We start from the raw sequence: 14,131 nt of genomic DNA, 5'->3' as shown, positions 1-14,131 counted from the left end.
GAAATTTGCCCACAAAAATATCCAGGATGGTTGGGTTTAATACCATGAACATATTTTTGGTTTGGCCTTTGTTCTTGCCAGCATCAAGGCTTTAAGCTAAGATTACAAATTCTACAAAATTGCCTTCGGAAAGGATTTATTGATATGGAACTGATAAATGTATTTTCGACAAGTTACATGTTGTACTACAATATCACAGTTTTATAGGAAACCCAGGAAGTACATTTGCTTGAAGCAGGCAGCTTTAAAAGAAACGCTGCAGGACCTGGGCTTTGACAGTAAATAAGTCTGCCAATCTGAGTTATGGAATTATGGATTCCTTGCTCATGAATTTGTACTAAGGTATCTTGTGGCAACGCTAAGGTGTTAAATATCAGTCCAGGTTTTGTGCAATTATCTGAATATATATGCACACACCCGGGTTGGAAAATGTCATTGCATTTTGAGTAGATTTATTTTTTCTCCTCAAATGTGTGGAACGACCTCCGATGAGAAAATTATGAATTCAGCTTCCCCCAATTACAAAAATAATTTGTATACCTTCATACCGGTATGTGTTAAAACTTAACATCGCTAAATGTGAACTTCAGATTAGAGAATTTGGAGAATATGATGGCACAGGTACGAACAGCAGTATAGACTTGGGGGGGGGGGGTTCTGGAGGGCACTTCCCCCCCCCTAATTTTCCGTGCCCCCCCAGGTGCCCCCCCCCCCCCCACACCAAAATACTGCTAATGCCCCTTTTCCTTCCCCTAAAGAAGGTTTTTGTAAGTTGTATTTTTAGCCAAAAGCTTACCGTTTATACAATTTCTTATGTCAATGGATATAGCGAGGCATTATGGGGCCCAACTGGGAAAAACTAAAATAAAACGTTTGCGATATGCGCCCCCCATGATATTCTCATGCAAACAGTCGTGTTATGTCTGTCTTGGCCTCTGGTTTCAAATGATTTCATTTCAATTTCAACACTGAATGCATACCATGGCCCTTTATACTGGCAACAAATTACACACATTTTTAATAGAAGTTTGAGCTAACCAACCCCATGTGCATGTCTTCAGTGAGGTACAGTGTAGTAATAAGGTACATAATTTGTAAATGTGCTTCAATAACTTATAGGCCACGGGCCAAAATCTGTATCAGGTCTAGAAGTTGAGGTTCGTCTTAACTTTTTGGTGTCAGCTTGCAATAAGGTCAACTTTACTAATTCGATAGTGCTGAATCTGAATCTGGCTGTTCACATTGGCCAAAATTGCACATTAAAGTTATGATGACATTTTTTCCTCATTATTTTGCCCATTTTTGGTCAAAAACAGTATTTTTGCCATAACTTTTATGTTTTAAATTTAAATGCTTTCAAATTTGACACAACAGATGAATAGGAAGTCGGCATGAATAATATACGTCATTATTGAACACTCCACACGGTGCTTAAAGGTTTTTTGGTGTAGAATCAATCCTTCAAACATGAGCATGATGAGATTTCGACGTGGCGATATAAGGATTTATATTAAATTTAAGTACATCTGTTGTCCCTTTACAACACAAATCAATCACAAGTAAATCACAAGTCATTCAGTTTCAAGTAAATAAGTGAAACACTATTATTTTCTCCATTTCTTTACCCAAAATACATGTTTTTGGGGGTGTAAAACTGGGCTTCTGGAACAGGCATCGCGCAGTCTTGAAAAAAATGTGTACGTTACTTGGCGTGTAGGAGATATGGGGGCGCGCACACTTCGAAGTACGCACGCAGTACGCTCTGTTTTAGCCAGTCAGTGTCGCCGCTTACATATTCCCCACGGCCAGGGGTTGATGGAGAAACGCACGCGCGCCCATGGAGGCGAGGCTGGTATGCCATGGCAGCGATGCATCGCGATCCCCCTCATGTGGTACAGTTACATTGGGAAACAGTCCCCTTGTATTTTTTAATTTGTGCCAACGATGTGATGTGCACATTGTAAAATATCAATTAACATGTTCCAAACTACTTATAACATGTATAACCGAGAAATTAAGTTGCCACTAAAAAGATAAGACAAAACTGCACGTTACAGGCTTTGGCCCACAGACTCGAGACCAGCCAAAATATCGAGACCACAGGGGACCGAGACCGAGACCAAGACCGAGACCACAGCTCCCGAGACCGAGACCGAGACCGGCAAAAAGTGGTCTCGAGACCGAGACCGAGACCGGTCTTGAGACCTACAACACTGATCTACATGTATTTTTCAATAGCAAATTCTCACTCAGATTCACAATTCATGACATTGAGCTACATTAGTTTTGTGTTTCTTGTTTTTTATATTTCAGAGGAGGTAAGATTAAGATTCTATCCTTCTTCTTTTACAAGAACTTAACAACAGTTTCCTGAATGATTTCTAAAGGTTTTAACCTTTTATCAAAGAAACTAGTCCTGTAATTTGGAGTTCAATGTCATTCCATGATGTATCATTGTATAGTACGGGATAAAATGTCCCTTTGCACAGCACTGTCTTTTGGGATAATTTGTAAGATACTAATGGATGGGAAGACACATTAACACAGTCACAATGGTAGAAATTTTACGCTTTGGAAAACAAAGATAAACCAGGATGTAAGGACTTAAACAGAGGCTTAGATCTGTTTTCAGTCGGCACAAGAGAAATAAAATGGCCCTTTATACTGGCAACAAATTACACACATTTTTAATAGAAGTTTGAGCTAACCAACCCCATGTGCATGTCTTCAGTGAGGTACAGTGTAGTAATAAGGTACATAATTTGTAAATGTGCTTCAATAACTTATAGGCCACGGGCCAAAATCTGTATCAGGTCTAGAAGTTGAGGTTCGTCTTAACTTTTTGGTGTCAGCTTGCAATAAGGTCAACTTTACTAATTCGATAGTGCTGAATCTGAATCTGGCTGTTCACATTGGCCAAAATTGCACATTAAAGTTATGATGACATTTTTTCCTCATTATTTTGCCCATTTTTGGTCAAAAACAGTATTTTTGCCATAACTTTTATGTTTTAAATTTAAATGCTTTCAAATTTGACACAACAGATGAATAGGAAGTCGGCATGAATAATATACGTCATTATTGAACACTCCACACGGTGCTTAAAGGTTTTTTGGTGTAGAATCAATCCTTCAAACATGAGCATGATGAGATTTCGACGTGGCGATATAAGGATTTATATTAAATTTAAGTACATCTGTTGTCCCTTTACAACACAAATCAATCACAAGTAAATCACAAGTCATTCAGTTTCAAGTAAATAAGTGAAACACTATTATTTTCTCCATTTCTTTACCCAAAATACATGTTTTTGGGGGTGTAAAACTGGGCTTCTGGAACAGGCATCGCGCAGTCTTGAAAAAAATGTGTACGTTACTTGGCGTGTAGGAGATATGGGGGCGCGCACACTTCGAAGTACGCACGCAGTACGCTCTGTTTTAGCCAGTCAGTGTCGCCGCTTACATATTCCCCACGGCCAGGGGTTGATGGAGAAACGCACGCGCGCCCATGGAGGCGAGGCTGGTATGCCATGGCAGCGATGCATCGCGATCCCCCTCATGTGGTACAGTTACATTGGGAAACAGTCCCCTTGTATTTTTTAATTTGTGCCAACGATGTGATGTGCACATTGTAAAATATCAATTAACATGTTCCAAACTACTTATAACATGTATAACCGAGAAATTAAGTTGCCACTAAAAAGATAAGACAAAACTGCACGTTACAGGCTTTGGCCCACAGACTCGAGACCAGCCAAAATATCGAGACCACAGGGGACCGAGACCGAGACCAAGACCGAGACCACAGCTCCCGAGACCGAGACCGAGACCGGCAAAAAGTGGTCTCGAGACCGAGACCGAGACCGGTCTTGAGACCTACAACACTGATCTACATGTATTTTTCAATAGCAAATTCTCACTCAGATTCACAATTCATGACATTGAGCTACATTAGTTTTGTGTTTCTTGTTTTTTATATTTCAGAGGAGGTAAGATTAAGATTCTATCCTTCTTCTTTTACAAGAACTTAACAACAGTTTCCTGAATGATTTCTAAAGGTTTTAACCTTTTATCAAAGAAACTAGTCCTGTAATTTGGAGTTCAATGTCATTCCATGATGTATCATTGTATAGTACGGGATAAAATGTCCCTTTGCACAGCACTGTCTTTTGGGATAATTTGTAAGATACTAATGGATGGGAAGACACATTAACACAGTCACAATGGTAGAAATTTTACGCTTTGGAAAACAAAGATAAACCAGGATGTAAGGACTTAAACAGAGGCTTAGATCTGTTTTCAGTCGGCACAAGAGAAATAAAATCACGGAAGCATTCATCATTTGATTATGATCGTAGCACAGAACAAGAATATCAGTCTCACCTTGGATCTGGAGGAAATATCCCAAGTCTAGATTCTAATCGTTAGCTAGTTGCCATTGTCAAAACCCTGACACTACATGTACATGAACCTTTAATGGGTTTATAGGTGGACAGGCTTAGGCCGCAAAAAGGAATTGTGTGTTTATAGTAACGTCCTAAAAATTAGGTAGGTAGGCATGGTAGGTAAGAAAATGATTTTATTTAGAAATGTTTATAGTCTTTCATTTACTTTAGGATACCTAAGTTTAGGTTATTAAACAAAAAACTGCATAAGCCGTTTCGCGTCTACCCCCATCTTTGAAATTTTGGGGGGGCCATTGCAATAAAAATACGTCCCATCATGCAACTGTAGCTGAGCATGATGGGATGTCTTTTCATTGTATCCCCCTCCTCCCCCCCCCCCCCCCCCCCCCCATTTCAAAGATGGTGGTATCCGCAAAACGGCTTATAGGGAAGATTTTTTTCTTTTTCAAACTGTTCATTATTTAACTTTTTTTTGACTAAATATGAATATAAAAACAACTTAGTTGGAAATTTGCCCACAAAAATATCCAGGATGGTTGGGTTTAATACCATGAACATATTTTTGGTTTGGCCTTTGTTCTTGCCAGCATCAAGGCTTTAAGCTAAGATTACAAATTCTACAAAATTGCCTTCGGAAAGGATTTATTGATATGGAACTGATAAATGTATTTTCGACAAGTTACATGTTGTACTACAATATCACAGTTTTATAGGAAACCCAGGAAGTACATTTGCTTGAAGCAGGCAGCTTTAAAAGAAACGCTGCAGGACTTGGGCTTTGACAGTAAATAAGTCTGCCAATCTGAGTTATGGAATTATGGATTCCTTGCTCATGAATTTGTACTAAGGTATCTTGTGGCAACGCTAAGGTGTTAAATATCAGTCCAGGTTTTGTGCAATTATCTGAATATATATGCACACACCCGGGTTGGAAAATGTCATTGCATTTTGAGTAGATTTATTTTTTCTCCTCAAATGTGTGGAACGACCTCCGATGAGAAAATTATGAATTCAGCTTCCCCCAATTACAAAAATAATTTGTATACCTTCATACCGGTATGTGTTAAAACTTAACATCGCTAAATGTGAACTTCAGATTAGAGAATTTGGAGAATATGATGGCACAGGTACGAACAGCAGTATAGACTTGGGGGGGGGGGGGGGTTCTGGAGGGCACTTCCCCCCCCCCCTAATTTTCCGTGCCCCCCCAGGTGCCCCCCCCCCCACACCAAAATACTGCTAATGCCCCTTTTCCTTCCCCTAAAGAAGGTTTTTGTAAGTTGTATTTTTAGCCAAAAGCTTACCGTTTATACAATTTCTTATGTCAATGGATATAGCGAGGCATTATGGGGCCCAACTGGGAAAAACTAAAATAAAACGTTTGCGATATGCGCCCCCCATGATATTCTCATGCAAACAGTCGTGTTATGTCTGTCTTGGCCTCTGGTTTCAAATGATTTCATTTCAATTTCAACACTGAATGCATACCATGGCCCTTTATACTGGCAACAAATTACACACATTTTTAATAGAAGTTTGAGCTAACCAACCCCATGTGCATGTCTTCAGTGAGGTACAGTGTAGTAATAAGGTACATAATTTGTAAATGTGCTTCAATAACTTATAGGCCACGGGCCAAAATCTGTATCAGGTCTAGAAGTTGAGGTTCGTCTTAACTTTTTGGTGTCAGCTTGCAATAAGGTCAACTTTACTAATTCGATAGTGCTGAATCTGAATCTGGCTGTTCACATTGGCCAAAATTGCACATTAAAGTTATGATGACATTTTTTCCTCATTATTTTGCCCATTTTTGGTCAAAAACAGTATTTTTGCCATAACTTTTATGTTTTAAATTTAAATGCTTTCAAATTTGACACAACAGATGAATAGGAAGTCGGCATGAATAATATACGTCATTATTGAACACTCCACACGGTGCTTAAAGGTTTTTTGGTGTAGAATCAATCCTTCAAACATGAGCATGATGAGATTTCGACGTGGCGATATAAGGATTTATATTAAATTTAAGTACATCTGTTGTCCCTTTACAACACAAATCAATCACAAGTAAATCACAAGTCATTCAGTTTCAAGTAAATAAGTGAAACACTATTATTTTCTCCATTTCTTTACCCAAAATACATGTTTTTGGGGGTGTAAAACTGGGCTTCTGGAACAGGCATCGCGCAGTCTTGAAAAAAATGTGTACGTTACTTGGCGTGTAGGAGATATGGGGGCGCGCACACTTCGAAGTACGCACGCAGTACGCTCTGTTTTAGCCAGTCAGTGTCGCCGCTTACATATTCCCCACGGCCAGGGGTTGATGGAGAAACGCACGCGCGCCCATGGAGGCGAGGCTGGTATGCCATGGCAGCGATGCATCGCGATCCCCCTCATGTGGTACAGTTACATTGGGAAACAGTCCCCTTGTATTTTTTAATTTGTGCCAACGATGTGATGTGCACATTGTAAAATATCAATTAACATGTTCCAAACTACTTATAACATGTATAACCGAGAAATTAAGTTGCCACTAAAAAGATAAGACAAAACTGCACGTTACAGGCTTTGGCCCACAGCCTAACAGTCATTAGTCATGTTCAACTGTATGTATGTGTACATTCAAATAAGTATATTTGCTCTGAAATGCGGCACACCACACAACAGTACCGGTACATTTGTACATGATGCGTGTTTTAATGACACCAGGCGTCAACCTAATCGATATCACATGTCTTGTCTGCAAAACACTCAATGCACACAACTGCGTCACCAAAATGCAAACAGTGGATCTCACGGCAAAGTTGGATGATGTATTTGTTGTGCATCATCCATTTGGCAATTTGTGGGCAACTACAAGTACATGTTTACAACGGAGACAAAAATGCCAATGCAACCAGGCAGCTACTACGAACCAGCAATGACATTGACGCTTAAGTGCAAATATTTTCAAGTGCGGGTCACTTTCCATTATCGCCTGGGGCTGAAAGTTGTCTCTTCAAACATTGTCAAAAATGGGAGGAAAAACCAGCTCTGACGTATTATACTGTTGTGTATGCACTTCACTTATCAGCCAATTGTCAATAAAATCTGAGATAACATGTGCCCTTTATGTAGCTCAGTAAAAGTAATCACTACTCTGAAATGAATTTCCTAATTTTACAAAGGTATTTTGCTCCTAGTCGGTTTCTCTCTTTCAAGCGTGCTGTTGACCTAACACCATATGAAAACAAACAATCTGGCAAAGGCATTATGAAGCCTGTTACTGGATAACCAAGCAGCATTTCTGTTCACTTGAGCCGATGAAATAAAATCTTCAAAAACAGGGTTTTTTAATGTAAAAATTCACTATCATCACAATACAATCAAAGATTAATCTTTTATTAAACATGATAAAAGTCATGAATTGCATGCGAACTGAAAATGCACAAACTTTTCTGTCAAACATTTTGACCACAAGTCAAAATATTATGATTTGAAGTGGCACATTTTGAAGATTTCATCAGCATTTTTACAGGAATTGATGGAATAAATATTTCTAACCACATTCCTCGAATTGTATAAGTTTGACGCAGCAACTAATCCAACATGTAATCATGGAGCGTTTTATAGCACCACGATGTAATATAATCTTCTCAGTCAAAACATATTGAACACACGTTACATAGCAAACTTTTGAAGTGAGTGGACAAGGCAAGGTGAAAATACACAGAAAATCCTACTAAACTCAGGCCCCCAAAAAAGTCTCCAGTTTCGGGTATGGAGCTTGCGCCAAAAGTGGTGCCTCAATGCGGTTTTTTTTATTTACCCTACTTCTTTTTTTTTCTCAAATGTCAGCTGATGTTGCAGATGACGCTTCGTTACCCCTAAAAACCCTCAAAACTATCCTTCAGAGTGCAGCTTGAGGTGACCTCGGTTAGGCCATAAGGCCTGACAAGTCCGCACCCACTTACAATCGCGATCAACGCGAACATTCTTCGGGAAATTGGATAGTCAAGAAAAAAATCAGGGAAAACAGTAATGTCAGACCATACAGCGACATCAACATCGCTTCGTTACCCCTAAAAACTCTCAAAAGTATCCTTCAGAGTGCAGCTTGAGGTGACCTCAGTTAGGCCATAAGGCCTGACAAGTCCGCACCCACTTACAATCTCGATCAACACGAATATTCTTCGGGAAATTGGAGAGTAAAGAAAAAAATCAGGGAAAACAGTAATGTCAGACCATACAGCGGCATCAACATCGTACATGAGCTGCCAAGCTGGTCATTAGTCTGCTCCTTTACATATTGCGCTAATTACAAAGTGTTTACAGGTTCCAGATACCTGACCATCTCTCTGTCAGTCTGGCTTCCAGACGCACAATTACAAATTTACAACACCGTCTGCAAATGATACCCGACTATTTAGGGCAAAATATATGGGAGCCCAGAGAGGCCGCGTAAAGCTTATACTGGATCTTAACCAAATCTTAAAACACCTTAAAATTGTGCAGCAGCAGGATTCCAGTCAAACCAATGAGTTTGGTGGTTTTGAAACATCATTTTACATGTACATTGAAAAAAAAAAGGTAATTATGTGCCGACGCGCATGGCTACGGCGACGCACGCCCAGACCAGAAACCGGAGACTTTTTTTTGGCCTAAAGAAATTGATGGTCACCTATTTTCTACTTCACTGAAACTGGAACAGAATGAACAGAATTTAGTTTTTGGAATGCAATTTGTCTGTTTGGGAGAACACTATAGTGTGAGCACAAAAGAAAAACTTGAATGTTGGAAATTAAATAATTTCTGTAAACATTTTCAATTTCAAGCATAATGTACCGGAACAGCTTTGGCATTTGGGCAGGTTTGGTGCATTAAAATTCTGTAGCTAAGGCCAAAAAAATTATTAGTTCTGCTTCCGGTTTCCCTACCTTCCCTATTCTGACAGCCCCTACCCTAATATTTTTATGGGAAAAATGAGAAAAAAAACACCAAAACCATCAATTTCTACCTTTTACCCTTGACTACACACAGACGCCTTCATATGATCGTACACAAAAAAAATTGGCCAAAAAAACCCAAATTATCTACCTACCTACCATATTTTCGAATGCCATGTAATCGGAAGCAGAACTATTTTTTTTTTGGCCTAAATTGACAGAGAACATTGTTGTCGTTATTCAGTGAACATCCACAACACAAAACACATGATACATCAGGAAACATATATATCAGTTTTATGGTTGAAACAAATGGAAACGATGTTTTTGAAATGCAATATCAATAGAACTCTAATAGTCAAATCTGGAGAACAGCATCTCAGGAGATTTCTGTCCTTACCTTTGAGGAGATGTCAAACGATAACGAGGATGCTCCATTGTTTTCTCCATCTTCATCCCCGTCTCCTGTGTTTGTTCTCATTGCTCCATAGAGCACAGAGGTCACCTTCAGTAGCTCCTTGACAGCGTAACCATCCGCCTGATAGAGCTTCTTGGTGTTCAGCTTGATGTGGGCTTTGGTGGCCTGCAGATACACAGACAAAAAAAATGAAAGCAATACCAAAAATGTATTTTTTTAATAGCATTTGCACAAAGGCTCCCATGCATTTTAGAAATGTATTCAACATTGGGTTTTGTCATTCACCGACGTATTTTTATAAACACTGTAGACTCAGTGTTGTCCCGAGTGATTGTGAGAAAAAAATCACTTGGGTGATTATTATTAGTATTCTTGCATGTGTTAGGTTGTGTGTCCAAACACTCACCTTCATTCTCGTTGAAAACACTTATCAAAACTCTCTTGATACATGTAATAGGACTTGATTCCTGCTAAACCGGTCTTTTCAGGGCCGAGTTTGGGGGAAATTAAGAAATTTAACAAAAAAAATGATTTCTAAAGCTTTAATTACATCACACTAGCTCAATACACGTACCTGGAAGAAAAATTGGTACTCAAAAAAGTATGAGACCACAACACTGAGATGGCAGAACCTAAAACATAAATAAATAAATAAATTTTAAAATGTGGACTACTTACCATGAACTGGGCCACGGACTTGATGAATATAACCCTGTCCTGCTCAGTATCCGTGTCTGTTGGTATGTCAGCATTGGGGTCATATCTGAACAGTAAAATAAAATAAATCACAATATTTATTTCTGTACTAAATTTAGATTGAATAATCATTTGTCAGAATTATATGTCAAACAAGACATTGAGAATAACATACATACACGTACTGTAAAGTTTTGCGAAGCATAAACTTGATAAAAAAAAACTTCACACAACAAAATACGAGGATTGACGTTCAAGATGTGGTGAAATACGAAGAATGTAACACAGGTTTACTGAAAACTGTTGGATGTTGATGGAGTCATGAAGCTTTCTAGCGAAAAAGACCAGTGGGGATATGCTACCTAAGAGTAACATCAGTGACAGTAGCAGAGCCAGAGGGGGACGCAGTCTCCCCTCCCCCTCCCCCCTCCTTCCCCCTCCATTTTTCACCTTTTTTTAGGAGCCAGGAGGTATGTGAGTTGAGATAACAAAGGGAGGAACTGGTTGACATGAGGGCCTACCGTTTGACCAGCCATATCAGGACTTCAGCCACCAGAGGAAAGTTGGGTGTTCGGAAGTTCTCCATGGAGATGAGGCGCGGGTAGCCCAACGCCCGCATCATCTCAGTGAAATCTAGCAGAAAAATCATGGCATGTCATAAATGTGTAGATCTGTCCAGGGTAACTGTTTTTCTCATTTGTAGCCTACTCTCTTTACCATTTTTGGGGCCTTTTCTCCCCAAGGGTATGCACAAAAATGCTTCCCCAGTGTCAGTGATTTACCCGTTACATGTAAATGCGTAGTCAAAGTATGCCGATTCGATTGAGTGCTTGTACTGAGGGTAAGCCCTACCGAAGTTCCAGCGCTCCACTCAGTAGAGCTAGTCCGAGTATCTTGGACCCAACTTATCGCCTTTTCGAGCATTCTCGTTGTCTTGCTTTCCGCGACAACGCACCAGACGAAAATTGAACTCATTTGCGGCGCCTGAAAGCAGTGTGGTACCCACATACATCGCGCGCGCAGATTTTTTGATGTCATCACGTGATGCATACATTAATATAATTAGCAAAACAAAATGGAAGACAGCCGTTGGAACTGGCATATTTTTACGGACAAGCCACCGAAATCGTCAAGATTTTTCACGTTTTTTTTGTGGTCTTGTTTCAAGTCGATCATTATGCTTCGTAAATGACTGCTGAATGTATGAGGTATGTGGGTGAACTCTGGGGTGGAATATTAGAGGTGAAAATGAACAATTTTTGGGAGAGGCCATTTTTTTAGGGTCTCTTGCTACCACATGGAAATGCACAGGCCTTCCTCCAGCGTTACATGTGAATGAATATGGAGCATGTCAGCTGGAGTTACTCAAGCTAGGTCCAAGCTAATCCTTATATGCCAAGCAACACAATTCTGTCATTGATCCAAAAACCCAACATTGCCCCCCCCCCCCCCCAAAAAAAAACGCAGTGGCTATTGTTACGGCAGCCGTAACGCATTTCCCATTTTCTATCGTTACGGTAGACTGCAACTTTTATAAAAACATGACAAGAAAATATAAAATAAGAAGGAAAAAGTGAATTTGAACGTTATGAAATTCGGACTTTATTTCCCTTTTAAAAAAAATCCTCCAAAGCCTCAGGTTAGAAAAGGAAAAAAATTCGAGTGCAAAACTGAGATTCGAACCCGCAACCTCGCTGTGCAAAATCCTACCCTCTATCGACTGAGCTGTCGCACTGCTCGCTAAAACGTGTGGAAACAAATAATTATATACCTGTGTGCGTATCAAAAAAAGTATCGTAGAGGGCGCTAAAAAACGACTGCCGTAACGATAGCCACTTCGAAAAAAAAAATCAGATTTCACCCTCAAAACAGCCTCCAAATTACTAGATACGCCACCTGAGGTACAAGTAGACATCGATAATTAAGATGATTGTAGTTGTACTGACATGACTGAAGTTTTCTTACGATCTGGATGAAAAGTGAAATTTCCCGTTCAAAAAAAAATACATGTAATTTATTTTAGCCATAAACATGATTAACTTTTTCTTATACTAGATGGCTTATAACAGTACAGATAAACCTGGAAAAAAGGCTGAAGCTGTTTACAAAAAAAACATAAAAACGGAAATAGAATTTGTAATAGCTCAACTGGTTAAGGTAAGTTTATGTGCAAACGAATGTGAGTGGAAACGCGACGGTGCTTCACTGCTTGGTGTCATAAAATGAAACATTTTAAAGATGTTGTTGTTTTTTGACATCGATCTAAGGTTTTACTTTAACGGTAAAAGATTCGACTGTGTAATTCTTTGAGCATTAACTGTCCAAAAACTAAAAAATAACAACTACTTACTTCTTAGATCCCTGTACGACATTTTGATTTTTGTTTCTACCGCAAGAATGTTGTCATTAACAGCCAACTCTCGCACAATCTCGAGAGATTTCGCTGTTGCACTGATCAGATCTGTTCCCCGCCTCTTCTTCCGTCTAATTCAGATCAACGAAAATAGTCTGTTCGCGGAACACGCGCCTCTCATAATCAATTATCAAGAGACTGGTTGTAGTGTCATTACATGGAGATGAGGGTCAGATAATACGTGCACGGTGCCGATAATGATGTACTCTAAAAACTAATTTGAGCCTGAGACATGTGCTCTTTGCAAACGATCGATATTATTATTATTATTATTATTATTTTCATAGAGGCCATTTTTTTTAGTTGTCCATACGTGATAAACTCCCACACGTCTCAGAAAGAAAGCATCCTCTTAATTAACTCAAGTAGATATCATCAGTGAAGACAGTAGTACGTGCGTGCACGTCTTGGGAAATGTGCTGCCTGGCAACCCCATAGGCCTAGATAACCGGGTCGAGATGGGGACCGGGGGCAAGGGCTAAGTTAAAGATCCAAGGAAGATATGAACAACCGTCTCTCAGAATCGATTTTTTTTTTTTAAGGTCAAGATACCTATCGGACAGTTGTTCGAATTCTGCGCTTTATTTGTGCTTGGTTCTTTTTATATAATTATCTTTAAACATAGGTTTAAACACCGTCTAACCGAAATTCGCTTCTCAAAGTAAACATATTCATTTCATATTAAAAGATGACCATCATTTTAATGGCAAATCTCTTCCAGTAAACTGAAGGGGAAAAAAAATTTCGGTCGCTACGCGTTAAGACTTTTTTAGGAGGAGGGGTGTGTATAAAAAGACCAGACAACACATATGGCTTTCCATGCATCAAGCTCACAAGTGGCAGTCAGTCAGTCAATCAGTCAGTGAAGCGACCAGTAAGGCCGCATCCGTTACTTTAATAGATACGACTGCTTGAAACACTGGTCTATGGAACTGGCTGTAGCCGCTTCCATAGTACCGCAAATTTCCAGCCGTATTCAAGTTAGGGCCCCCCCCCCCCCCCCCCCCAACAAAAAAAAGTCTCCGGTTTCTGGTATGGAGCTTGCCCAAAAAGTGGTGCGGCGACGCGGCTCTTTTCTTTTTTTTTTTACCTGATTTTTTTGCTTCAAATGTAAGTTGATGACTGCAAATGGTCCCCGACTAAACTTAGTGCAAATATATGGGAGTCCAGAGAGGCCACATAAAGCTTATTCTCGACCATAACCCAATCTAAAAACACGTTAAAATTGTGCAGCAGCAGGATTCCAGTCAAACCAGTGAGTTTGGCGGTTTTGA

The 14,131-nt window shown here is 39.6% G+C and overlaps 1 protein-coding gene across 1 annotated transcript in view; it reads right to left on the bottom strand.

Moving 5' to 3' along the window:
• Positions 1-12,906, bottom strand: part of LOC119737349 (clusterin-associated protein 1-like) — a 33,270-nt gene extending 20,364 nt beyond the window's left edge. Inside the window, exons 1-4 of the mRNA XM_038211640.1 lie at positions 12,795-12,906; positions 10,966-11,077; positions 10,427-10,511; positions 9,731-9,913 (exon numbers count right to left, since the gene is read on the bottom strand). Of these exons, the coding sequence (XP_038067568.1) occupies positions 9,731-9,913; positions 10,427-10,511; positions 10,966-11,077; positions 12,795-12,816 (402 nt within the window). The 5' untranslated portion in view covers positions 12,817-12,906. The remainder of the gene's footprint in view (positions 1-9,730; positions 9,914-10,426; positions 10,512-10,965; positions 11,078-12,794) is intronic.
• Between the last annotated feature and the right edge of the window lie 1,225 nt (positions 12,907-14,131).

This window comes from Patiria miniata, unplaced genomic scaffold, assembly GCF_015706575.1.
Source record: "Patiria miniata isolate m_02_andy unplaced genomic scaffold, ASM1570657v1 HiC_scaffold_3, whole genome shotgun sequence".
In the NCBI taxonomy this organism is placed as follows: domain Eukaryota; kingdom Metazoa; phylum Echinodermata; class Asteroidea; order Valvatida; family Asterinidae; genus Patiria; species Patiria miniata.
The sequence above is the reverse complement of the archived record's forward strand: the minus strand, read 5'-3'. Positions and strand labels throughout refer to the sequence as shown.